This window comes from Vicugna pacos, chromosome X, assembly GCF_048564905.1.
Source record: "Vicugna pacos chromosome X, VicPac4, whole genome shotgun sequence".
In the NCBI taxonomy this organism is placed as follows: Eukaryota; Metazoa; Chordata; class Mammalia; order Artiodactyla; family Camelidae; genus Vicugna; species Vicugna pacos.
The window spans coordinates 54,308,697-54,335,348 of NC_133023.1; the positions used below are offsets into that span (position 1 = coordinate 54,308,697).

The following is a 26,652-nucleotide window of genomic DNA, read 5'->3' on the forward strand; positions in this document are numbered from 1 at the left end:
TTTTTATTCCACTCTCTAGGAGATTTCCTTCCACTCTTTCTGGTGAATTTTTTTATTTGCCTATTTCTAAGATTTTTTTTAATCCTCTAATTGTTCCTTTTTATAGCCTTCTCTTTTTCATGGATGCAGTGCTCTCATCTCTAAGGATAGAAATTAAATTTTGTTAAGGTTTTTTTCTTCCTGCCTTGCCTCTGTTTCCTTCACATTCCGTTCTTTAGTGTGTTTGGTCTGTCCTTCGTGTAAGCTTTCCTCAAATTTCCAGTGATCTTTGATTGTCCATTCATATTTAACAGTGAGACACAAACAGACAATAGGAAGTTCTGTTTGTATAGGTTTCTCTGGGCTGACCTGTTTCCAATAAGGAAATCTTTCATTCTTCTGCCTGGAGTTGTGTGGGCAGAATAGTGATATGCCCTGTTTCTGGTAACTCAGAGAAAATAAGGGAGTTGGTGTCTCACCAGTCATATACAGACTTTTATTTAATCCCCTATCAGTAGTATGTTGTTTTATCCCTGCCTTTCACGGTGTCTGCTGCCTATGAGTACAGCCTGTCAGGTTCAGCCTCTCCAGAGAGGAAACCTCTGCTTCTCTCTGTGGTTCTATGGTACAAATCGGCTTGGTGTTTTTTTGTTTTTTGTTTTTTGTTTTTTGTTTTGTATGTGTGTGGGTTTTTTTGGCATTTGCCCTATAGAAGTCATAGTTTAGCTCTTTCTATTCTGCTAAGTCAGTTACCGCTTACCCAACTATTTTCCTCTTCCAAAAGTTTATTTATATCTCTTAACTGCTTTCTTCATCCTTGTTGATTTATATACCCTTTTGGGGGGCTCATTTTAGTGAGATTTTAGGAGAGAGCAAGTTAAGTATATAGTTAAATCCTTCATATTAACAAGACATAAAATCCAGTCTTTTTTAGATCTAATGTATTTTGGCCTTTCCAGGATAAACAAAGGATTGATTGATGACAAAGCTAAAAAATTATTCCTCTCTTCTTGTACTCTTGCCTAGAAACACAGGGACATATGTTCCCCCAGTGAACTTCTAACCCTATGGGGGGTGCTGATGATGAGCTGTAGCTGTAGCTGTAGTAAGATAACTTGTCCTTTTCCCCCCTTGGAATCATAGGTACTTAAGCTTTCAAATCGTAAAGTTAAAAGGAAATAAATTCTTAATGTAACAGTACCTTTTAATCACTATAAACCAGTCTCTCTTTTTCTAAGAAATAAAGGTTGGTTTCTGTTCTAAACAAATTTTTCCTATCACTGTGAAGAAATGCTGTAGAAAAATTTGAGGAAGTATAGGTTCTGGTTGATGGAGATTACCATGAGTTATATGGCCCAGGACTCAAATATTGGAATAATTTCCCCTGTGGAGTCAGTAAGACAACTATTGACAGCATGTGCATATATAATGAAGAGGTACTATTTCTTACCCAGCCAATTGGTAAAAATTTTGAAGTGTAGTAATATCAAATGTTGACAAGGATGCAGGGAAACAAGTACTCTCACACATAGCTAGTGAGAGTATAAATTGAAATAGCTACTTTGGCAGACAGTTTAGCAGTATCTTAATTGAAAATGTGTGCCCCCATGATCCTGTAATTCCACTTGTCATTCTGCTTGTCTCTACCCTAGAAAAGCCTTGCACATGTGCACAGAAGGCATGTACAAGAATATTTCATTATGGCAAAAAAAAAGAATGAGATAGATCTGCAGGCACTGATATAAATAAATCTCTAAGATCAAGTTCTTTTTTTTTTAAAAACAAGTTACAGAATAATATCTACATAAAGTATAACTATGTATCTTTAACATTTTTTAATAGGTACACACATACATATATGCACATGTATATGTGTGTAAATAAAATGTGTATCTTTATTTACATATATTATTATATATTCTATTATATATTGCCACAATATATTAATTATATGTGCATATATGTATATATTTATTTATTCTAGGCATTTACATTTATATGTAAATGTATAGAATATACAGATATCCAGATACATAGTATGTAAATGTCTAGAACAAAATGTCTGGAAGATGTGGCCCAAGCCGATGACAATGGTTACTTCCAGAGAGAGAACTGGAATTTTGGCAAGGGTTGGGCAGTCAGGGGACTTGTCCTTTATATGTATATCTGGATTGTTTTTTACAAGAGTGTCTCCATGTATTACTTCTATAAGTAGAGACACACACATTTTTGCCAGTTTAAATATGCAGAGTAACTACAGAGCAATGAGATTGATTTTTATTGGTTATATAGGAATGGCTTAAAGTATATTTCATGGAAAACAGCTCTTGCCTATTTAGAAAGCTTCTCCAATACAGCCCTACCTAACCTGCCTTTACTTTGTGTTATTTTAATACTGGTTTAAGGCCCTCATATCTTCTTACCTACCAACCACTCATTCAGCCAGTTTCCTTTAATCTTTTTTGGTTATAAGAACAGGAAGGAATCTGTTCATTGAACTTTCCCAGTCTTGGAAACTATCAAACTTCAGTTTCTAGAATTTGTTTTTCTAAATGATGTAGATCTGTAGTTGCTATTGAATACAAATGTTTGAAAGTTCTGAATATAAGAATGTTGGTGCAGCTCAGTACATTTTACAAAATATCTTTACTTTTTTGTCTTATTTGATCTTCCTAATAACCCTGTGAGGTAGGTGGTATTTAATTGTTTACACAGATAGGGAAACTCTTGGGGGTCCCTAAGACCACCCCTAGGTTCAACGATTTGCCAGGAAGACTCACAGGACTCAGCATATAGTCATACTAACAGCTAAGATTTATTACAGTGAAAGTAGGCAAAGCAAAATCAGGAAAGGGAAAAGGTACGTGGGACAAAATTTGAAGGAAACTGGGTCCACACCTCCAAGGGTCATCTTCCAATAGAGTCGTACAGTATGTACTTAATTCTTCCAGCAATGGATTGTGACAACATGTGAAATGTTGTCTATTAGGGAAGCTCCCCTGAGCCTAGGAGTCCAGGATTTTTAGCAGGGGTAATTCACATAGGCATTCTCTGCTTAGCACATATAGAAATTCTGGACTCCCAGAAGGAAAGCATGTGCTCAGGATAAATCATATTGTTTGCACTGTTTAGGCATAATGAACCACTCTTATCAGTTAGGGAATGGTGGGAATCCTGCCAAGATCCAAGTTCCCAGATGTGAGGCAAGGGCCAACTTGCAAGTAGGTCTGTTTTGGGGGATAGCAGTCTCAAGCCTGCTGTATTAACTCTTTTTTGAGCAGAAACTAAGGCTAAAAGAGATGAAATGACTTTTCCTTAAGATATTTAGATAGTATGTACTCAGCTCAAGATTCAAACCCAGGCCTTTGGATTCCAAGTTCATACTTTTCCCACCACATAACTTTAATCTCCATTGAATCAAGTACATATGTTTTTAGTGTGCAATTAAAGTGGTAAACTTGAAGCGATTTTCTTCCTTTACCTTAAAATGCCTTCTTTCTCTCGACCTATAACATTTCTAGGATAACATAAAAAATCTAGAATTGGAAGTCACCAATCTGCAAAAGGAAAAGGAAGAATTGATTCTTGAACTGCAGACAACAAAGAAGGATGTCAACCAAGCCAAGTAAGAAAAAGTCAATAAATATTATTTCAAGTCCCTACTATGTGTGAGGAGCTGTGGAGGAAATAGAGAAGTAAGAGTTACTTCCCCATAAGATTTAAACCTAGTTGTGGAGAGGAGACCTAAAACAAAAGATAGGTTAAGGAATTGAGATTTTAAATAATATCTCATGGTGACAGTAAAAGAATGCCATAATTTACCACATGATTAATAGCCCAATGAATTTCTTGTTCTTTGTCTTAAGCTCCCATTATTGAGACAGTTTTGGTTGTTTGGGTGGTTATTTAAAGATGGCTATGTGACTGGTCGCCTGTTTTATATATGTCAAGGTTGTGTCTTTTGAGGTCGGTCTTTGTTGCTGCTAGTCTTCACTCCTACAGCATCTGTGTTTAGGTTGAGTGAGCGCCGCCGGAAACGTCTCCAGGAGCTAGAGGGTCAAATAGCTGATCTGAAGAAGAAACTAAATGAACAGTCCAAACTTCTGAAGCTGAAAGAATCCACAGAGCATACTGTCTCCAAACTGAACCAGGAGATACGGGTAATAAGCTCCTATCCTTGCATTTACCCTGTAGAAACTTATAAACATAAGTGTTCTATTTAGAATTATACTACCAAGGTGCTTTCAGGTGAAAAAGGAGCAGGCAGGGCCCATCATTTCAAGAGTATGAATCTCTACAAATGTCCCATTTGTAGGACATTGTGCTAGTAGTCATCAAGAATTTGAATAACAAAACCCTGTTTTGACATTGAGAGTTTAATGTTAGATTCTCTGAAACCAAAGGGCAGAGGCACCTTAATATTTAATGGTGATATTCTGACCATTTTCCATGAACATGTGAAATAATTTTGTGCAGTGGTTGCAAAATGACAGACATCTAGAGAAAATGTTCAGTCATTGAATGTTTTAACTTCTGACATCTGAAAAGTGGGTTACAGGTCACTATACTGAAACCATTCAAATACAGTGGTTGCTAGGTAGATTTGTCCTTGAGGCTTAGTAGATCCTTCCTTGAAATGTCATTTATATGCAGTGAATTTAGGGCTGGATTTAGCTTATAGGTACATTTTTCCTATTATTTCTTCAGAGTGTTCATTTGTGTAATCTATACTTGAAAACCCTGTGCAGGCATAGCAAGGGGTATTGCCAGCATAACCAGAAATTCTGTTGGCAGCCTTCTCAGCTCAACTCTGGATTTCCTCTCTTCTTCTTTTTTTTTTTTTTTGAGTAAAGGTCAATTTATTCAGAAAGATGCATATTCCATAGAGTTCAGGCCATTTCAGAAGGCAACAGAAAGGCCATGAGATGTAGGGGTTGGGTGCTCAGTTTAAAGTAAAAGTAGATACACACTCCATAGAGTGTAGGATGTCTCATTCAGAAGGGAGAGCCTGGGTTTCCTCTCTTAATGGCTAGTCTATCCATCTGCACATCAGCCAGAACAAGTGCAGGTGACTAATATTCATACTGGTTTTTGTTTTTATAGGTGATGAAAAACCAGCGGGTACAGTTAATGCGTCAGATGAAAGAGGATGCTGAGAGATTTAGACAGTGGAAGCAACAAAAAGACAAAGAAGTAATCCAGTTAAAAGAACGAGTAAGTAACTACAGCTTCTCAAAGTCCTACTTAATGAACTCTTCTCTGGACTGACTAACATTAGAGCATTAAAGCTTCTCTTCAAACAACTGGTATCTCAAAATATGTAACACATTCATGAATTTAACTATTTATTAAATGTCTACTATGTGCAAGATACTATCAGCCAGATACCATAGGAAGTAGAAAGGTGGGTAGTATATGAGCTCTGCCCTTAAAGAATGTCTTGTCTAAAGGGGAAAGTGAGACATAAGCCTGATTTTCTCCAATACAAGAAGTAAAGAGATCTGTGCTTTACAAATAGTCTAAAATACCGAGGTAATTAAGAAAGGGAAGCACACTTCCAGTCGCAGTGAAAAGATCATAGCTGAACAGGCCTTGATTAATAGGGAGGATTTTGATAGAGGTAAGTGCAGGCATTCCAGATAAATGGAACAGCAAGAACAAAGACACAGAAATAGCAACTTTATAGGATTATTCAAGGAATGGCAAATGATCCAGATAGGATGAAGAATAGTAGGAGAAGATTCTATTGGAAAGACGAGTTGAAGCTGGATTGTTAAGGTTCCAAGAAGTTTGAACTTTATTTTGTTAGCAGTGAAAGATTTTTAAGGTTTTTGAGAAACAAGGTGATATCAGCAAAGCACTGCTTAAGGAATATATGACTGGGAGTCATGTGTAGAATAAACTGAAGTATTGAGAAACTGGAGGCCAGAATATGAGTTAAGAAGATATTAGAATTAGAATTAGAATTAGAGTAGCAACCATGCTGTTGGAAAGCATATAGAAAGGACCTTGATTTGGGGTAATTCTTAGAATTGGCCAGAATGTGGTATGTTGGGTCAAAAAATGAGACAAGAAGTACTTTAGGAATGGTGACATTAGATAAGGTGGCATGAGGAGCTTTGTAGACTCTTCCCAACAAAAGAAGCACAATCGGTGAAATTTATAAAAACAACCATTAAAAGTCTCTGGAAATTGTCATAAGGGCGATACAGCAAATAAACAATTATTCAAGGAAATCTACTGAATCACAGTAAGAACAGCAAGAGTCTATGGCATTTGAGCCACGACCAACTCCCTCCCTTCATCTCCCACAGCTCCATGTTGCTGAAGCTCTGTTTCAGGCAAGAGCAGCCAAGAGTTCTGGGGATCCTTTCTTCCACCTAGCCCCCACGTGTAAGGTGGTAGGTCTACTCCTGCTGCAGAAGGCCAGAAATACCAGGGCCTGATTACCCTAACCCACCTAATCATAGGATGCAGGTTCCATGTCAGGAGAGGCAAGCCAAGAAAAATAGAGTATGCTGCCCTTTCCCAGCATCCTACTCATAGAACAGAGATGTCACTGAGAGAAGTGGGCTTCTGTCCCCACCCCTAGGTCCTGAGCAGTGGTGCAGAGGAGTTCTGCCAGGGGGAGAGGCAGGCCATAGGAGCAGCCATAGGAATGCAGCTCTCCCTAAGGGACAGACTTTATCTGGAGACAGAGTTTACGGAAGTTGATACTTAAAGGTGCTGTCAAAAACAATGGAAATTTTGGTGGTGGGCAATTAAGAGGGGATGGTATCTCCATGAGAATGATAAATGAAACAGCAGTAAAAATATTCAAAGATCTAATGACTGAAAACTTTCTAAATTTGATGAAAAACATTAATCTACATATCCAAGAAGCTCAATCAACTACAAGTAGGATAAATGCCAAGAGACCCACACCGAAGACACATCATGTCCAAATGTTAAAAGACAAAGACAAAAAAAAACTTAAAAGCAGCAAGATAAAATGACTCATTACATACAAAGAAATCTCAATAACATTAATAGCTGAATTTTCATCAGATCAGGAACAAGACAAGGATATCTACTCTCACCACTTCTAGTCAGCATTGTCCTAGAGGTTCTAGCCAGGGTACCTAGGCAAGTAAAATATATAAAAGGCATCCAGATTGAAAAAGAAGAAGCAAGACTATATCTGTTAGCAGATAACATGATCTTGTATGTCAGAAATCGTAGAGAAACAGCAAAAAAGCTGTGAGCACTAATACATGAGCTCAGCAAGGTTGCAGGATATAAGTTCAATGCACAAAATTCTATTATATTTCTACTCACTACCTACTAACAGTTTGAAAATGAAGTTAAGAAAATTCCATTTACAATAGCATCAATAAGAATAAAATACTGGAGGGAGGTGGGGATAGCTCAGTGGTGGAATGCATGTTTAGTATACATGAGGTCCTAGGTTCAATTCCCCGTATTGCCATCAAAAAAAACAAAAGAGAGAGAGAGAAAAGAATAAAATACTTAGGAATAAACTTAACAAAGTGTAAGAGTTATACACTGAAAACTACAAAACAACATTGAACTAATTAAAAATCTAAATAAATGGAAAAGTAAGCCCATGACCATGAATGGTAAGATTTAATATTCTTAACATGGAATACCCTCTAAACTGATCTACAGATTCAACACAATCCCAACCAAATTTCATCTGGCTTATCTGTAGAAATTTATATGCTGATCTTAAAATTCATATGGAAATGCAAGTGACCCAGAATAGTCGTAACAATCTTGAGAAGAATAAATTTGGAGATAGAAGTCACAATCCTGATTGCAACACATCCATTGCCTCACATAGTTACGCTTTATTTTCAGTGTGGGGAGAACACTTAAGATCAACTCTCTTAGAAAATTGGAAATATACAATACAGTATTATTAACTATGTTACCAAACAAAAGTTCATGTGCCTGATGCACAGTGAAGCCAAACAAACCAAAATGTCAGAGTTTGGAGCAGAGAAAGGTTTATTGCGAGGCCAAGCAAAGAGAGCAGGTGGCTCATGCTCAAAAAACCCAAACTCCCTGATAGTTTTCAGGGAAAAGTTTTTGTCAGCAAAATTTGAGGTGAGGGATGCAGGGTATATGACTTTCTTCCGATTGGCTGGTGGTGAGGTAGTGGGCGGTATGCCAGGAATCTTGTGCTCAGCCTGAAGTTACCATCCTCTACCTGGATGGGGGCCTTAGTTCCTACAGAAGAACTCAAGGATATTATTAAAAATATTCCTTGAGAAAGAACCAGGACCTGCCCCAAGGCTGCACTATTATTTAACTGTTGCTTCCTTGTTTTTACATTCCCTCCCTTCCCTGGTTAGCAACTGTTTGAATCTTCCCTGTGGAATTCAGGGAAGGTCGAGGAGTCTGCATGAAGCATATTTCCTACAAACAAGACATGGGGGACATGGAAAGGATGTGTACCAGGGAGGACCCCGCTGGGTCCTGCTATTTCAAATACAGTTACTATTTTATACATAGATCCCTGGAACCTATTTATTTTATAACTAGAAGTTTCTACCCTTTGACCAACCATTCCCCATTTTCTTTACCCCACAGCCCCTGGTAACCAGCATTCTACTGTCCAGTTATATGAGTTTAACTTTTTTAGATTCTACAAATAAGTGAGATCATATAGTATTTATCTTTCTCAGTCTGGTTTATTTCACTTATCATAATGACCTCCAGGTTCATATGTGTTATTACAAATGGCAGGATTTCCTTCTTGTTTGTGGCTGAATAATATTCCATTGTATATAAAGTTGACTCTTGAACAACACAGGTTTGAACTGCACAGGTCAACTTATATGTAGATTTTTTTCAATAGTAAATACTACAGTACTACATGATCCACAGTTGGTTGAATTCGTGTTATATACAGATTTTTGACTGCGTGGGGTTGGTACCCCAACCCCATGTTGTTATACCACATTTTCTATATCCATTCACTTGTCAATATTTAGTTTATTTCCATATCTTGGTTATTGTGAATAATGCTGCAGTGAATAGGAAGTGTGGATATCTCTTCAAGATATTGACTTCATTTCCTTTGGATACATACCCAGTAGTGAGATTGCTAGATTATGATCTTTCTATTTTTAATTTTTTTGAGGAACCTCCATACTGTTTTCCATAATAACTGAACCATTGAAAGACTCTTCAGTTCCATTATAATTGGTAGCCAAATAGCAATTAAAAGTCTGACTCTTTCTTCTCAGGACCGTAAGAGGCAATATGAACTGCTCAAACTTGAAAGAAACTTTCAGAAACAGTCTAATGTGCTCAGACGTAAAACTGAGGAGGTAAGAAAATCCAATCTGCTAGGTCAAGTGTATTGTCATTTTCAGGCTTAGATGCTGGCGCTGTAGTATCCCTTAAATGAGCCAAGTGTCCTGAGAAACCAGGGACACGAATCTTGAGCAGCAATTCCTAAGTCTTGATCCCTGTTTATGTCATGAACTGTGAGCAGATAAAAACTTGATGAAAATGGCACTATTCAAATAAGGATTTTTTTTTCTGATTGGGCTTGCTTCTTTCCATAAAACACAGGATCATATTCATATGTGACATTTCCAGACACTTTCAGTCTGCAGTACTTCCTTGAAATGTATACCTCCCTTGGGCTCTAAAGCAGTAGCTGTTCACCAGTGTTATATGCATGGAGACTTATAAATATTGTTCCTATAAGAATTCAAAGCCATGGAATGTTCTTTATGTTTCTTGACTAATATGCTAGAAATTAGAATATTCTTTTTACCCTTCAATTCAACATTACTATGAGCTATTTTTATTTAGGCAGCAGCAGCCAATAAGCGTCTCAAGGATGCTCTCCAAAAACAAAAAGAGGTTGCAGATAAGCGGAGGGAGACTCAGAGTCGTGGAATGGAAGGCACTGCAGCTCGAGTGAAGGTATGGACATCTTGAACTGCCATTTTTCTTATGTACATTGGGAATAGGAAAAAATAAGTAGTAGCTTTCTTTTCATTTAGAAGTAAACACTGCAAAATCTGAAGTTCTACCCTACAGCGTTATTTCCTAAAAATACGTTTTGCTTGACTGTTTTTTTGTTTGTTTGTTTTTGGTACGGAGGTAATTAGGTGTATTTACTTATTCTTAGAGGAGGTACTGGGGATTGAACCCAGGACCTCATGCTTGCTAAGCATGCACTCTACCGTTTGAGCTATACCCTCCCCCTCTAAAAATATGATTGTCTTTGAACCGTTATTAAAGACCAGGAGTGGTAAACCCTTTCTATTCCTGCCCTTGTTCAGTTAATTTTTCACAGCTTTATTAAGTTATACTTGACCTACAATAAATTACATACATATCTGAATTGTACAGTTTAATAAGTTTTGACACAGACATGCACCCATTAAATCATCACCACAATCAAGATAATATCAGTGTCATGAGGACCAAAACTTCCTTTGTACACTTTTGTAATCCCTCCCTCCCCTCCCCAGTCCATTCATCTACTCCCCATCTCCAGGCAGTCATTAATCTGCTTTCTGCCACTGGATTTTCTAAATAGATAATCATGTCATCTGCACACAGGGACAATTTTATCTATTCTTAACCCACTCTGTATGCCTTTTTTTAAAAAAGAATAAACTTTCTTGCCTTATTGTACTTGCTAGAACCTTCAGTAAAATATAGAATAGAATGGTGAAAGACGACATCCTTGCTTTGTTTCCAGTCTTAGAAAACATTCAGTCTTTCACCATTAAGTATAATATTAGCTGTATGTTTTTAAAATATGTTCTTTATCAGATTGAAGAGGTTCTTGTCTATTCCTAGTTTGCTGAAAGTTTTTATCATGAATGGATGTTGGGTTTTCCAAAAGTTTTTTTCTGAATCCTCTTGAGATGATCTTACGGTTTGTTTTTACTGTTAGTATGACAAATGACATTGATTTTTTTCCAATTTATTTTATTAAGGTATAACTGACATACAGTAAGATTTATCTTTTTTAATGTACAGTTCTGCAAGTTTTAACATCACATACAGGTGTATAACCCCCACCACAATCAAAATATAGAATAGTTTTATTATCCCCTCAAATTCCCCTGTAACCTTTTGTAGTCAGCCTCTTCCACATCCATATCCCTGGCCCTTCACAGATACTGATCTGTATTCTGTCATTATTGTTTTCACTTTGCATTGTATCAGTGTCATATAACTAGAAACATAGAGTATGGCTTCTTTCACTTAGCAGAGTGCACTTAAGATTCATCCATTTTGTTGCCTGTTTTATTTCATTGTATGGATGTTCCACAGTTTACCTGTTCACTTGTTAAAGGATCTGGGAGGGTTTTTCTTCTAGTTTTTGGTGATCATGAGTAAAGCTGCTATAAAAGCAGTCACATACAGGTTTCTGTATAAAATAAGATAGTCATTTCACTTGGGAAAATCCCTAGGAGTAGAACTGGTGGGTCACATGGTAAGTATATGTTTAACTTCATAAGAAACTGCCAAGTTGTTTATCTAGTTGTTCAGTGCTGGTATATGGAAATACAATTGATTTTTGTGTATTAAATTTGATCTTCTGACTTTATTAGTTTAATAGATATTTTGTAGGTTCTTTGGGATTTTGTAAATACAGTTTTATTTCTTCCTTTATAAGCTATCTGTCTTTTATTTCTTTTACTTGCCCTATTATATTGACTAGGACCTTCACAATGATGTTGTATAGGAGTAGTGACAGTAGAGACCCCTCTGCTGTTCTGATCTCAGGGGGAACATATTCAGTCTTTACCATTAAATAAGATGTTAGCTGTAGGTTTTCCATAGATGCCCTTTATCAGATTGAGAAAGTTCTCATCTATTCTTAGTTTGCTGGAAGTTTTTATTCTGAGTGGATGTAAATTTTGGCCAATGCTTTTTGTCTCTAATTTGTTGATCTGGTGATGACTTTAATGTTCAAATATGGAACCAGCCTTGCATTCCTTGAATAAACTCCACTTGGTTGTGATATATCATCATTTTTATGTATAGTTGAGTTCAATAATACATAAAATTAAAATTTTGCTAAAATGAAAATTTTGTGTAAAATTTTTACATCTGTGTTCATGAAGGATATTTGTCTGTTGTTTTCTTGTAATGTCTTTTTCTGGTTTTGGTATCAAGGTAATGCTGGTCTCTTAGAATAGGCTAGAAAGTATTGCCCCCTCTTCAATTGTCCGGAAAAGTTTGTATAGAATTAATATTGTTTTTTCTTTAAAAGTTTGGTGCAATTCACAAGTTAAGCCATCTGGGCCTGAAGGATGTTTTTGTTAGTTTTTGCTTCTGGTGGAGGGTGGTTAACTGAAATGCAATTTTTAAAATAGATATAGGGTTGTTCAGATTATATATTTCCTCTTGAGCGAGCTCTGGTAGTTTTTGTGTTTCATCTAAATTGTCAAATTTATTGGCATAAAGTTATTCATAATATTCTCTTCTTGTAATGTCTGTAAAAGCTGTAGTAATGTTCTCTATCTCATTCCTGTTACTGATATTTTATGTCTTTTCTCCTTTTTCTTTATCAGTTGGCTAAGGTTTATCAAAGAACCAGCTTATTCTTACAAATGGTTAAAATGGTAAATTTTATGTTATGTGTATTTTACCACAATAAAAAAATACCCCCAAAACTCCAGCTCATTAATTTACAATCTGAGCTTTATTATTTCTTTGTTTCTTCTTTGGATTAAATTGGTTTTTTTCTATTTATTTATGTTAGTTTCTTATGTAGAATGTAGAAGCTGAGGTCATTGATTTGAGTTCTTTCTTCTTTTCTAGTATAAACATTTAGTGCTGTAAAGATCTCCTTAAGTACTTCTTTAATGACATCCCACAAATTTGATAGTTAAGTTTTCATTCAATTCAAAATACCTTCAAATTTCCCATTGATTTCTTCTTTGACCCACAATTATTTAAAAAGATGTTATTTAGTTTCCAAATATTAGGGGATTTTTCCAAATATCTTTCTATTATGATTTCTAATTTAATTCTATTGTGGTTAGAGAACATAGTTTATATGACTTGAATCCTTTTGAATTTATTGAGACTTATTATGGCCTAGAATATGTCAATCTTGGCAGATGTTCACACTGTGTGTACTTGATAAGAATGTATATTCTGCTGTTGTTGGATAGAGTGTTCTATAAATGTCAATCATGTTAATTTGATTGATTGTACTGTTCATTTCTACTGTATCCTTGCTGATTTTCTGCCTACTTGTTTTATCAATTACTGAGAGATGGGTATTGAAATCTTCAAATAGAATTATGGATTTGTCTTTTTATCCTTAGAGTTCTGTTTTTGTTCTATTTATTTATATACTTTTAAAATGGAGATACTAGGAATTGAACCCATGACCTTGTACATGCTAAGCATACACTCTACCACTGAGCTATACCTACCCTCCTTTACTCCATATATTTTGAAGCTCTGTTATTTGGCCATAAACATTTAAGAGTAATTCATCACTTTATTATAATAAAATGATCTTTTTTATCCCTAGCAATATTATTTGTTCTGAAATCTACTTTTCTGATAATCATATAGTCCCTCCAACTTTCTTTTAATGTTAGTGTGGCATTTTTTTTTGAAAGCCTTTTAGCTTTAACCTCTTTGTGCCTTTGTTTTTAAAGTGTGTTTCTTGTAGGCAATGTATAGTTGAGTCTAGCTTTTTTAATACAATCTGACAGTCTGCATTTTAATTGGGGTATTTAGACCATTTACATTTAATGTGATTATTGATATGGGTTGGTTTGAATTTATCATATTGCTATTTTTTTCAATTTGTCCCATCTGTTCTTCATTCCCTTTTTCCTTGTTTTCTGGCTTCTTTCGGGTCAATTGAGTATTTTATGATTCCATATTATCTCCTTTGTTGGCTTATGTGTGATTTTGTTTCATGTATTTTGGTGCATTGTATATTAGGGGCATAAACATTAAAGATTAAGTTCTCTTGAAAATTGAATTACCATTATGAAATGATCTTTTTTTAATCTTTGATAATATTCCTCTTTTTCTTCCAGTTTTATTGAGATATAATTGATGGTATAGCACTGTATAAGTTTAAGGTGTACAGCATAGTGATTTGACTTACATATGTCATTAAATGATGGTCACAATAAGTTTAGTGAATATTCATCATCTCAAATAGATACAAAATTAAAGAAATAAAAAAAAATTTCTTGTGATGAGAACTCTTAGGATTTACTCTCTTAACTTTTATATATAACATACAGGAGTGTTAATTATATTTATTATGTTGTACATTATATCCCTAGTATTTATTTATCTCATAACTGGAAGTTTGTACCTTTTGACTGCCTTCATCCGATTCCCCCTTCTCCCACATCCCACCTCTGGTAACCCCAAATCAGATATTTTTTTCTGTAAGTTTATTAGTTTGGTTTTGAAGTATAATTGACCTACAGCACTATGTTCATTCCTGTTACACAACATAGTGATTAAATATTTCTATACATTTAAAAATGATCACCATGATAAGTCTAGTTAGGATATGTCACCACACAAAGATATTACATAGTTATTGATTATATTCCCCACACTGTACATTTCAAACCCTTTACTCCTTTATTTTGCAACTGGGAGTTTGTACCTCTTAATCTCCCTCACCTATTTCTTCCCCCTCTCCCATCCCCTTCCCCTCTGACAATCACTTGTTTGTTCTCTGTATCTATAACTGTTTCTGTTTTGTCATGTTCATTTGTTTTGCTTTTTATTTATCTTTTATTTTTAAAATGATTTTGTCTTGCTTTTTAGATTCCACATATAAGTGAAGTCACATAGTGTTTGTCTTTCTATGTCTGACTTATTTCACTAAACATAACACCCTCCAGGTATATCCATGTTGTCGCAAATGGTAAGATTTCATTCTTATGGCTAATATTTCATTGTATATTCATACCACATCTTCTTTATCCATTCATCTATTGATGGGCACTAGGGTGCTTCCACATCTTGGCTATTATAAATAATGCTGCAATGAACATAAGGGTGCATATAACTTTTCTAGTAAGAGTTTTTGTTTTCTTTGGATAAATACCCAGGAGTGGAATTGCTGGATCATATGGTAATTCTATTTTTAATTTTTTGAGAATCTCTATAGTGTTTTCCACAGTGGCTGCTCCAATTTACATTCCCACCAAAAGTGCATGAGGGTTCCCTTTTCTCCACATCCTTGCCAACATTTGTTATTTGTTGTCTTTTTGATAATAGTCATTCTGACAGGTGTGAGGTGGTATCTCATTGTAGTTTTGATTTGCATTTCCCTGATGAGTAGTGATCTTGAGCATCTTTTCATGTGCTTGTTGGCCATCTGTATACCTTCTTTGGAAAAATGTCTATTCAGTTCCCTCTGCCCATTTTTAAAAATCTGGTTGTTCATTTTTTTGATGTTGAGTTGTATGAGTTCTTTGTATACTTTGGATATTAACCCCTATCAGATATATCATTTGCAAATATGTTCTCTCATTCAGTTGGTAGCCTTTTCATTTTATCAATAGTTTCCTTTACTGTGCAAGAGCTTTTAGTTTGATATAGTCCTCTTTTTTTTTTGTTTCCCTTGCCTGAGGAGACATATCCCCAAAAATATTACTAAGACTGTTGTCAAAGAGCTTACTGCCTATGTTTTCTTCTAAGAGATTTATAGTTTCAGGTCTTCCATTTAAGTCTTTAGTCCATTGTGAGTTTATTTTTGTGTATGATGTGAGAAAGTAGTCCAGTTTGACTCTTTTGCATGTAGCTGTCCAGTTTTCCAATACCACTTATTGAAGAGTCTGTCTTTTCTTCATTGGTATATTTTTGCCTCCTTTGTCATAGATTAATTGCCCATTTCTGGGCTGTTATTCTGTTCCATTGATCCATGTGTCTGTTTTTGTGCCAGTACCATACTGTTTTGATTACTGTAGCATTGTAGTATAGTTTGAAATCAGGGCACATACCTCTAGCTTTGTTCTTCATGATAATCTTTGATGTGAATTCTATATTATTTGATATTAATATATCCACACTAGCTTTCTTATCATGGTATCTCTTTATCCAAAAGTGAAAGTTTTCTCAGGGAGGGTTAATGTTTTAAAAACTGAATTAACCAAAGTTAATTTTGTTTGCCTTTTTAAAAATTCCATTAATCTATTTTAAAAGTTAATAATGGTTATCTATTTATTAAATGGAACAGATAAATCAAAATATACTTCAGTTCTATATTATGACTTGCTAAGGACAAAGGTTAAGGAGAAAATGGAAACAGTAAAGACAGAGTACATAGAATGCTAGGATATCTGGAAAAAGATTTTCGACAGAAAACCTGTTTCTTATAACCCTTTGGAATATTGCTGTTAAAGGCTCTTAAAGAGCTATTGGGATTTTGGGTGAGTGTAGGCACAAATGGAAATCTCACTTCTAGTTACTTGGGTTCTGTCAAGTGAAATTAAATCTGGAACTTAATCTAGCCCATGGGCCAGAGATTCCTCATCCCTAATCCAACATCACTGATTTATCTTCTAGAGTTGGCTTGGAAATGAAATAGAGGTTATGGTCAGTACTGAGGAAGCCAAACGCCATCTGAATGACCTTCTTGAAGATAGAAAGATCCTGGCTCAGGATGTGGCTCAACTCAAGGAAAAAATGGAATCTGGGGAGAATCCACCTCCTAAACTCCGGGTAAGTGCCCTATGGAAATATGTTACCAGAGACCAGACTCTGCACTCCCCAGAAGCCCTCACTACTTTACTTTGGAGAATTACTTATCTTTTAGTACTTCACCCTCATTCCCACTATTCTTTACAGAGGCGTACATTCTCACTTGCTGAGCTGCGTGGTCAAGTTTCTGAGTCAGAGGATTCCATTACAAAGCAGATTGAAAGCCTAGAGACGGAAATGGAACTCAGGTAATTGGACTTTCTCTAAGGCATTATAAAAATTTATGCCTTGAATCAAAATAGAACCTATCAATCAGTGATTCAAAGGTTTGTTTTTCAAAAGCTTTGGGAAGTTGGAGAAAGTAACGATTTTTTGAACTGTACATATCACTAGACGTGTTAGATACTTTTTCCCTTTGGGTCTCTCCCCATGAGGTATATCTTATGAGGTAAATATCATTCTTCTCGCTTTAGAGATCTAAACTAAAGTTCAAAGACCTTAAGGAATTTGCTAAAGGTTAGACAGAGATGGGATTCAAAACCCAGTTTATCTGATTCCAAAGCCTATGCTCTTTATAATACATCACAAGAACTGACTAGAAATGATACTTTAAGAAAACCCAAGAAGTAATACCAGCAGAGCAACAATCTAGGAGGAAGAGAACTTTAGAGATCAGCAGCAGAGTGAATATAATAGAATGTCGAAGTAAAATCATCATGAGCATTAACAGAGATTAGTAAGTAAAGTCCACAACACAGTACTTGGCGTATTAGAAGTGCTTGAGGGGAGGGTATAGCACAATGGTAAAGCGCATACTTAGCATGCACCACGTCCTGTTCAATCCGCAGTACCTCAATTTAAAAAAGAAAAAAAGTGCTCAATGAATGCTCTTCTGTTTACTCACTATTATTGTCATTTAAGTATCTATGAAATCTAGAAGGAACAGAACTTTGACAGATATTTTATAGTGTCTTGGGATAATAGAATTTTATTGCCCAGAAGACCTTGAAGATCATTTACTTTGTGTGTAGCAACACACACTAGCTGTGTATCTTTGGGTACATCTTTAAGTCACTCAGTATTTGAGTTTCTGCTTTTTACTGCACTGGATAAGTTGGGATATATAGAAAGAATAGAATAGATGACATCCTCCTTGCTCTCGAGTGGAAATAGTATAATGACTCACAGTGGTGTGTTGGAATTGTTAAAATTTCAGGAATGTCGTAAACTGTTGATAGCTTACAATTGATTATGGTGAGAGTATTTACACTACAGAAACCAGGAAAAGCTGTAAATCAGGTCTGACTTTTTAGGTGCTGTTTGTTAAACATTTACCTGCATACCACTGTGCATAAGTAAATGATTATGTAAATATAGGGTAGGTGCCAAGTAGAGGGCAATTAGACAGAGGTGAGTTTAATCAAGGGAATTGCCCTAAGGGTGATGAAACTTAAACTCAATTTTGAAATAGCAAAGGGGCATGAATTGTCAGAGAAGACAAGAAAAAGCATTTGATAGATGACAACTCGAATGTTCTGACCCACCTCTTCCAAAAAGGCTTCCCTGACTCTTCATCCCTCACTCATTTTCCTCTTCTCTAAATTCCTTCAGAACTTACAGTGCTCAGTCATGTAGTATCAATGATATATATGTTATATTTATTAACTGTTTTCATTTATTAGTCTTGTCAATCTAGGCAGATTGCAAGCTTGTTGAAGGAAAGGACTATATATTAGACCAGGGTTCTCAAAGTGAGGTCTACAAACTCCTGGGGGTCTCTGAGACCCTTTCAGGGAGTCTATGTGATCAATACTATTTGTATAATATTAAGGCATTATTTGCCATTTTTTTTATGTTGACATTTGTCATGATAGTGCTAAAGCAACAAGAGAAAAAACTGCTAACACCTTAGCTTGAATAAAAGCAGTGGCACAAACCTGTATTTGTGGTCATTGAATACTTTACCACCACACACTCTCAGGTTTTCTTTTTAAACTCAGTCTTACTTCAGAATAGCTTTGATAAAGCAGTAAAATTTGTTAATTTTATTAAATCTTGACCCTTGAGTTCAGATCTTTTTAATATTCTGTGTGACAGACTGGGAAGAGCACATAAAGCCTTGTGCTGATGCCAAAGATGATGTTCGTTTCCAGGAAAAGCATTTGTGCGATTATTTGAGGTGTGAGCTCAACAGGCCTCTCTTTTCTGTGAACATCGTTTTTACTTGAAAGAACGACTGACAGACAAACTATGGTTATTCAAACTTGGGTGCTGGCAGACGTTTTCTCAAAAATGAACAGAGTGAGCCTGTCACTTCAAGGAAAACAGCTGCCAGTGTTTGTCACCAAAGATAAAATTTGAGCTTCCAAGCAAAACTTACAATTTTGGAAAATGTGTATCTGCCACCATAAACTTGACAGTTTTTTGTAACTTTTCTAATGAGACTGATATTAACAATAGTGATTTTTTTATTCTGTGTAATGAAATGTGTTAACATTTGAAGGCTCTACATGACTTGATGTTGTCCAAATGACAGGTTACAGAATTATGTGTGAGTAAAAGATCCATTCAGATTGCAAGTAACCACATTTCAACTAACTTTTAAGGAACTTGCTGGGTTTTGGTGTGGTCTCAAAGAAGAATATCCACAATTATCTGAAAAGACTATTAAAATTCTACTCCCTTGTCCAACACCTATCTATGTGAGACTGGATTATATTCATTTCCATCAACCAGAACATGTCACAAAAGATTGAATGCAGAGGGAGATGTGAGAATAGCTGTCTTCTATTAAACCAGATGTTACAGAGTTTTGTAAAAATGTAAAACAATCCCACTCTTCTCACTAAAACAATTTTATTTTGGCAAATGTTATTTTTCATAAAATAGTTAATGTATAATGGGTTATTATAATTTTTAAGTGAATTAAAATTTTTTCCTCACTTTTTCTGTAAGTATCTATAGGCGTAACATATATAAGCAGAATTTCTTAGAGGTCCTCAATAAGTTTTAAGAGTGTAAAAGGTCCTGAGACCTGAAAATTTAAGAACTGCTATCTTAGTGAGGAGGGCTTAGCTCAGTGGTAGAGCATGTGCTTAGCATGCATGAGGTCCTGGGTTTAATTCCCAGTACTTCCATTCAAAAACAAACAAACAACTTACCTAATTATCTCCCCCTAAAAAACAGCAACAGAAAAAACAACTATCTTATATTACTTTAGTATCCCTTTTCTTTATAGTCCCTTATATAGCACTGCATGTTACACACTTGCCAGTTTACTCCCTCTTACTGGACATGTAGCAAATTTGAGAAGGAAACTATTAATGAAACTGAAATATTGTGTAGATCTTGGTCTCAAGCCATATTTGATCATGAACTATCTGGAAGCTCTAACCAAGGTCATAGTATCTAGTTTTCTTAAAAACTTCTCGGTCCTGTGGCACCCCAAGATACCCTCTCACAACACCAGCCATAGGTATCAATTTGGTGTTCGATTCCAGCAAAGAGCATCTACCTGTTTGTTCTTTTGAGATTTTTGTCCTTCAGGTCTCTAACCTGAATCATGTCCTTGCATAGGTGAGCTACCATGTCACAATTTGAGCTTATATGGCCTCAAGAGGAAGTCACATTATAGTCAATGCACTACAGCAAAAGCCTCACTAAAACAAGTCTTTCTAAGTCCCACTATATAACCCACTAATTTTGACCAGTCTCTAATAAAATGAAAGCCTTTGGATCATCTTAGAGTCCCTTTGTAACAGGATTTGAGATACTGCATAAAATCCTAACCAGATGACTCAATCATTGTTTAAATGACGTTTAACTGATACCTCTTTCCATAAGACTACTTGAAGTTTCGCCTCAGAGCTCTTCCCTTCTCCTTGATGTTAAGGCTACTAGCAATAAGGCTTGTTTCTTTCCCTGAAGGAGTGCTCAGATTGCTGACCTACAGCAGAAGCTGCTGGATGCAGAAAGTGAAGACAGGCCAAAACACCGCTGGGAGAATATTGCTACCATTCTGGAAGCCAAGTGTGCCCTGAAATATTTAATTGGAGAGGTAAACATCACTCTTCCTATTAGCGATTAGGGGTCTGGCTTGGTAGGTTGAAATAAAATGTTAGCCTGGAACACTGTCATAGCATTATTGCCACTTTTTGTGATAGAAACCACAACAACACTGACATTAGAGAAATAGTTTCATGGGTAAAGGTTAGTGTGAGCAAGTACAGGCCAGTCACTTAGAAAAATATATGACGTGCAAATTGATACCTATCATGTCTAGCATATAATATAGCAAGTGCTCAATAAATGTTCACTGTTATTATTATGAAAAGATCAGGAGGCCACTGACCAAACATAAACTATTATACTGTACTTCTTTTTAAAATACCTGAGAAGTATATTCAAAAAGATTAAGATATAATCTAGGAAAGAGAAAACCTTTGACAAGTAAAGATTCATCTTAAGAAAAATCCATCTTCACTAACCTTAAAATAATATATCATCTTCCATTGTCACAAGAGGAATCAAAGTTGATCACCTCTAGTGACTGAGGCATTTTCACTTGAAGCAAACATACAAACTCTGACTCTGCAAGTTTGAGCAATGCTATCCTGTATACATTTTTGTGTTGGGTTAGCAGATTTATCCTACTGAGGAAATCCCGATTAGTCATGTGAACACTGGTATTTATGATTGGCTAGTAGAGAATATAAAACTAGGCCAGCATAAGATACGAATCGAGCTTGAAGAGGCAGAGCTGCAGTCTCAGCTAATGTGTCTTCAAGTTCCAACATGTGAGCACAAGACATTCTGAAATGGGACATAATTAACCGTAAGGGTGTGTCCTATGGATTTCTCTTTAAAATTAAAGAAAAACTTCTTGAATATCAGAATTTGGAGTTGTCAGATACGTTTGTGTTAGATTTATTCTAGCCTTGAGGTAGAGCAAGAGGTCAAATGACCTTAGCGGTGGCTTCTAGCGCTAAGATAGATCAACAGATCTCAACTACCAAACTCTCAGCTTGGATAGTATTGTTGCTGTTCAATGGTAGAATCCATGTGACATGAACTTAGATATGAAAGAACTTTTGTCAGGCCATTTCGAGAAAGCTGACATTTTCCTGCCTGATGAATGGGAAAAGGTGGCCATTCTCCAAATAAACTGATCTTTTATCCCTTCCAGCTGGTCTCCTCCAAAATACAGGTCAGCAAGCTTGAAAGCAGCCTGAAACAGAACAAGGCCAGCTGTGCTGACATGCAGAAGATGCTGTTTGAAGAACGAAATCATTTTGCTGAAATGGAGACAGAGTTACAGGCAGAGCTGGTGAGAGTGGAGCAACAGCATCAAGAGAAGGTAAACTGGCAAGCCAAGAAGCTATGCCAAAAAACAAACCATCGTTGCTTTTTGTTGTTAGTTTAAAAAAAATAGTGGGGAGGGTATGAAGTTTCCTTCAAAAGACCATGTAGTCTTCTCCAATTTTTGCAAATAAGAAACCAGAAACAGAAAAATGACTTGTCTAAGTTTACATATACCAGTGACAATGGTTGTTAGCCTCCAACTTTAATACCAAGATGAACATGCTGATGACATTTGTGGCTGTGCTTACCACTTCAAGCCATGAGAGCAAAAGAGAACAATTTACTTGGGAATCACAGAAGAATGATCTGGATGATCTGGATCACTACTTGGGCTAAACCAAAATTCCATTCTCCTCTTACTCCTTTGGCAGTATTGGGTTGTCTCTTTGTCTAGGTGCTGTACCTCCTCAGCCAGCTGCAGCAAAGCCAGATGGCAGAGAAGCATCTAGAGGAGTCAGTCAGTGAAAAGGAGCAACAGCTGCTGAACACCCTGAAGTGTCAGGTATGGTGATGAGGCAAAGGTCTCCAGAGATGGGGTCCACAGGCCTGACTGAGAGTCCTGTCTGGTTTAGACCATTGTATTTGCAGAAAAGAATAATGACCTACTGAAAAAGATTTATAATGGCAGCCTCTATCTATTGCCTTATTAGCCCTATTTGATCAGTTTCGGGATACTTAGGATTTAGCTAGACATAGAATAACCTCCGTTTGGGTACAGAGAAGACAGTACAGATTCCATACCAGACTTTGAGGCCTCCTGGTTCTTTGCCTCGGCCCTGAGCTGTAAGGAGTTGAGAAAATTAAATCATCCAGTAGAACCCTAGGGGCATTTAGCTGTCCCTTCCTGTGCCTGATCTGAGTTGAGACCTGATGTATTTGTAAAATGCCTGGGGTCTGAATTTCTTCCAGAGGCTGGGAACACCACACCCTTTAGTAGAATGTTAGAGCACTATTTTATCCAACTTAGAATCTCTTCATGAACCACCAGTCTCTAAGATTTCCTTGGCACCTCCCATCGAAGATATAACCAAACTTGTTAAGGTCTATGTCATATGCATGAATCCAATTGTCTTAAGTGCCAGGAATTTTCATCAGTCTTATAAGAGTAGCAAAAAACTGCTAAATCTGCGTTGAGAAGGACAAAAAGCATCTGTAGACTTTAGAGACACAGCTAACTCTCTGTGTGGGTTTCTTTATAGGCATCCTGATGTGAAGAAGGGATATGAGGCTAGAAAATAGAAAAGAATAAGAAAGGCACGTAGGGCAGAGCCCATGACTTTTGCGAGTGCTATCATGGCTGCTTGGGAGCGTTGGACTAGAGGCGGCATTCAGGACACCTAGAAATTGGTGGGAATCAGGCATTTCTCTGGGTGCCAATGCCTGCTGTGCGAAAACCATCTGCTGCCAGCAACTTGGCAGTAGTGTGTTTTTATCTCTATGAGTTGTTTGGTAACCCACATGTAGTGCCCAAAATAACCCCACCTATCACTGCACTATCTGGAAATAGGATGAAGAACTTGAGAAGATGTGGGGAGTGTGTAAGCAAAATCAGCAGCTTCTCCGAGAGAACGAAATCATGAAGCAGGTAGTACGGCTTCCCACCCATTTCATAAGCCCTGGGAGACCCTGTTGTAACTGAGGCCAGTGCTCGGGAGCAACCCTGAATATAATGACTTGGCTCTATTTTATGAGGTCTACATCTAGTTTCCATGTAATATAGTCATGTGCATTTCAAATTGTATAAACACATTTTTAAATTTGCTCTTTTCTGAATCTAATACTGATCTGGTAAAGTGGGAGTCCTTCAACTTACTTTACTATTACCCTGCCTCACTTTGCTACAGCTTAAAATTAAGCTAATTTAGGAATCTTTATGTTTTAGCTACAAACACTCCCAGAAGCTGCTCTGCAATATACACTTTGTCTCTTCTTTTCAAATAGAAATTGACCCTCCTCCAAGTAGCCAGCAGACGGAAATCTCATCTTCCTAAGGATACTTTTCTATCTCCAGACTCTTCTTTCGAATATATCCCACCTAAGGTAAACTGCTCATTGCCTGTGATACCTTCGCATAGCCAAAATTTAGAGTGAGTGTACTAATAAAATCGCCTTTTAGAAGAGGTTGAGGTTAAAATTCCCAAATTCTAGCATCTCAATTTTCCTTAGAGTCCCAGAGAAAATCTTGAGGAAAATCGGCATCCTCCCTCCCTAAGAGGCTGACTTTTGGCCATGTACAGGCATTGTGTAACACAACTGAGGAGGAGGAGCCTGAGAAAAGAACAGTGTTCAGCTGTCCATCCAAAAAGATACTCATCATATCATGAGGCCCTCCCTCCTCCCTTAGATGGCTCAGCCTCTGTCTCTTCAGTTTCTATTCCTTCAAAGACTCAGTGAGGCCAAAGGCTAAAGCAGAATTTCTTCTGATTGGTAAAGCCAAGTGGGGTATATTTGAGGGAGTCTGAAATCTCTGCTCTGAGAATATAGCTGGCAGCAACTACTTGGGAAGATATGATCCATGTGTTGTTATTGTTGTTTTTAATTCAATAACCATCCCATACATTTTTTTTTCTTAGCCAAAACCTTCCCGTTTTAAAGAAAAGTTCCTGGAGCAAACCATGGACATTGAAGATCTAAAATATTCTTCAGAACATTCTGTGAATGAGCCTGAGGACAGTGATGGTGATGGTGGTGATGGGGATGATGAGGAATGGAAGCCAACCAAATTAGTTAAGATGTCCAAGAAGAACATCCAAGGGGTAGGAGGCAGCTCTCCTCTCTTCCAGGGATTCTAGTCATTAATCTTCACTGCAAGTGGGAATGTAGCCCCAGACCCTACACCTCGGCCCCTGGGGCTAGTTGTGAGGGCTGCCTGGGTGCACAGGGTGGCTCTCTTCATGTCTTCACGTTCTTACCAGTCTAAACAGGTGGTAGTGTTCTACACCATTTCATTGAAACTGGTTCCAGTGTGATCATAATAATCCTTCACATTTTATAGCACTTTACAGTTTATAAACCATTCTCATATGTTACCTCTTTTCATTGTCGTGAAAAAATCCAGTGAGGTATCTATTATTTGAATGAATTTTACAGATGGATCTGAGACACACGGGAGGGAAATGACCTTGCCTAATGTCGTAAAACCAAGTGGCAGTCAAGACTTGAAACCAAATATTCTGACTCCAAGTCCATTTTGTTTCTACCACATCACAGTCATGTCAGTAAAAATTACAGACCAGAAGCTGAGTGGGAACACACCAAGTTAAGGCTAGTTAGTTAGTTAATCTGACTTTGAGGCATGCTTTATTTACTTACACAATAATAGTCCTACATAATTATCCAACCTAGATGTTTTATTTTAAAACATTAACTTCCCAGGCACCTACAGTTCACCACTATCCCAACTGTGCCCTACAGCCACATACCACTTAAAGAGAACACTTCACAAATTACCTTAGTTGGATTCCTGGAAAGTTACTCGATTTCATTAGCTGATAGCACACTACAAGGGGTACTGAGCCTTGTAAAGCCACAGCACCAGAGAGAAGCAGGTCATGAGGAATAGATAGTTGTGGTGGCATTAAGCATTTGGAAGGTCATCAGGAATGCAGCATACCATGTGCTCTTAGTGGAACTAAGAGCTCATCCTTAGCCTCAGAGATCTTACAATCTAACGGGAAAACAAGGCAAGGAGAAAAGAGCACATCCTAGAACCTCAGCATATTCCTCTCAGAGAGTTAGACTGAGGGGGTTTTAAGAGTGAGTATAAAGCCAAACCAAGTAGATATATTTTAAGAACATGCCATGAAAGAGATGACATGCTGTGTTATAAGACAGAAAGAAATACAGCCTTGGGAGCAACTGGGAGAACATTTCTGGCACAATGAATAAGATATTGTGAAGACTTGGTAGTAGAGGCAGTGGCAGGACAGAGTTGGGACCCTGAGAGAAAATGGGGCAGAACATGTCTGACATTCATTCACTTACTTAACAAACATTTATGGACTGTCTACTATGGTTGAAGTGCAGGGCATAAGCTGAATGTTGATAAAAAGTTCAGCCAAGTAATAGGAAGCAGAGGTGAGAAGTACACACAGAAACAAATGGTAGAGGACCTAAAGACCCTGGGATGGAGTTTCCAAATGGGAAGCAAATATTAGTATACTTGTCCTCGAGGAAAGCTTATCATACACACACACTGTGTGTATGTGTGTGTAATAGCACTGTTGCTTTAAGCTTAGAAAGGAAATAGAGAAGTAGAACAAAAATTGCAAGTAAATAATATTTGCTATCAGTGATAAATCCTATGTCTAAAACACTGAGAGGATTCTTTTCTAGGCTTTTTCCCTGATTTCTCTAACTTGAGAATAGAACTGACTTTAAGGGGAGCAAGTTGGCATACAATCTAGTTTCTCCCTTTCGGCAGCTTCGAAGTACATGGATGCTGTGACTGCCCTTTGATCAGACTGTTCATAGACACATCAGCTGTAGCCCTTGACGCTTTGCATGAAGGCCATCCTGATTATTCTTGCTTCAACCCAGTTGAAGTGGGCTGGTATTAATTACTAGGTATCTGCAAAGGAGACTGCAGCAGGCACCAAATGATGACTTGTCCAAAGCTAATGC

At 36.9% G+C, this 26,652-nt stretch overlaps 1 protein-coding gene across 2 annotated transcripts in view; it reads left to right on the forward strand.

The window, feature by feature from the left end:
* Positions 1-26,652, forward strand: part of KIF4A (kinesin family member 4A) — a 102,167-nt gene that overhangs the window by 67,679 nt on the left and 7,836 nt on the right. The window contains exons 16-28 of one of the 2 annotated variants that reach the window (XM_006217673.4): positions 3,501-3,604; positions 3,995-4,139; positions 5,083-5,193; positions 9,234-9,317; positions 9,811-9,924; positions 16,534-16,689; positions 16,816-16,916; positions 20,596-20,725; positions 21,854-22,024; positions 22,424-22,531; positions 23,537-23,614; positions 23,971-24,069; positions 24,603-24,785. In XM_006217673.4, coding sequence (XP_006217735.1) covers positions 3,501-3,604; positions 3,995-4,139; positions 5,083-5,193; positions 9,234-9,317; positions 9,811-9,924; positions 16,534-16,689; positions 16,816-16,916; positions 20,596-20,725; positions 21,854-22,024; positions 22,424-22,531; positions 23,537-23,614; positions 23,971-24,069; positions 24,603-24,785 — 1,584 coding nt within the window. The remainder of the gene's footprint in view (positions 1-3,500; positions 3,605-3,994; positions 4,140-5,082; positions 5,194-9,233; positions 9,318-9,810; positions 9,925-16,533; positions 16,690-16,815; positions 16,917-20,595; positions 20,726-21,853; positions 22,025-22,423; positions 22,532-23,536; positions 23,615-23,970; positions 24,070-24,602; positions 24,786-26,652) is intronic. The other variant, XM_072956724.1, reaches the window with a different exon arrangement.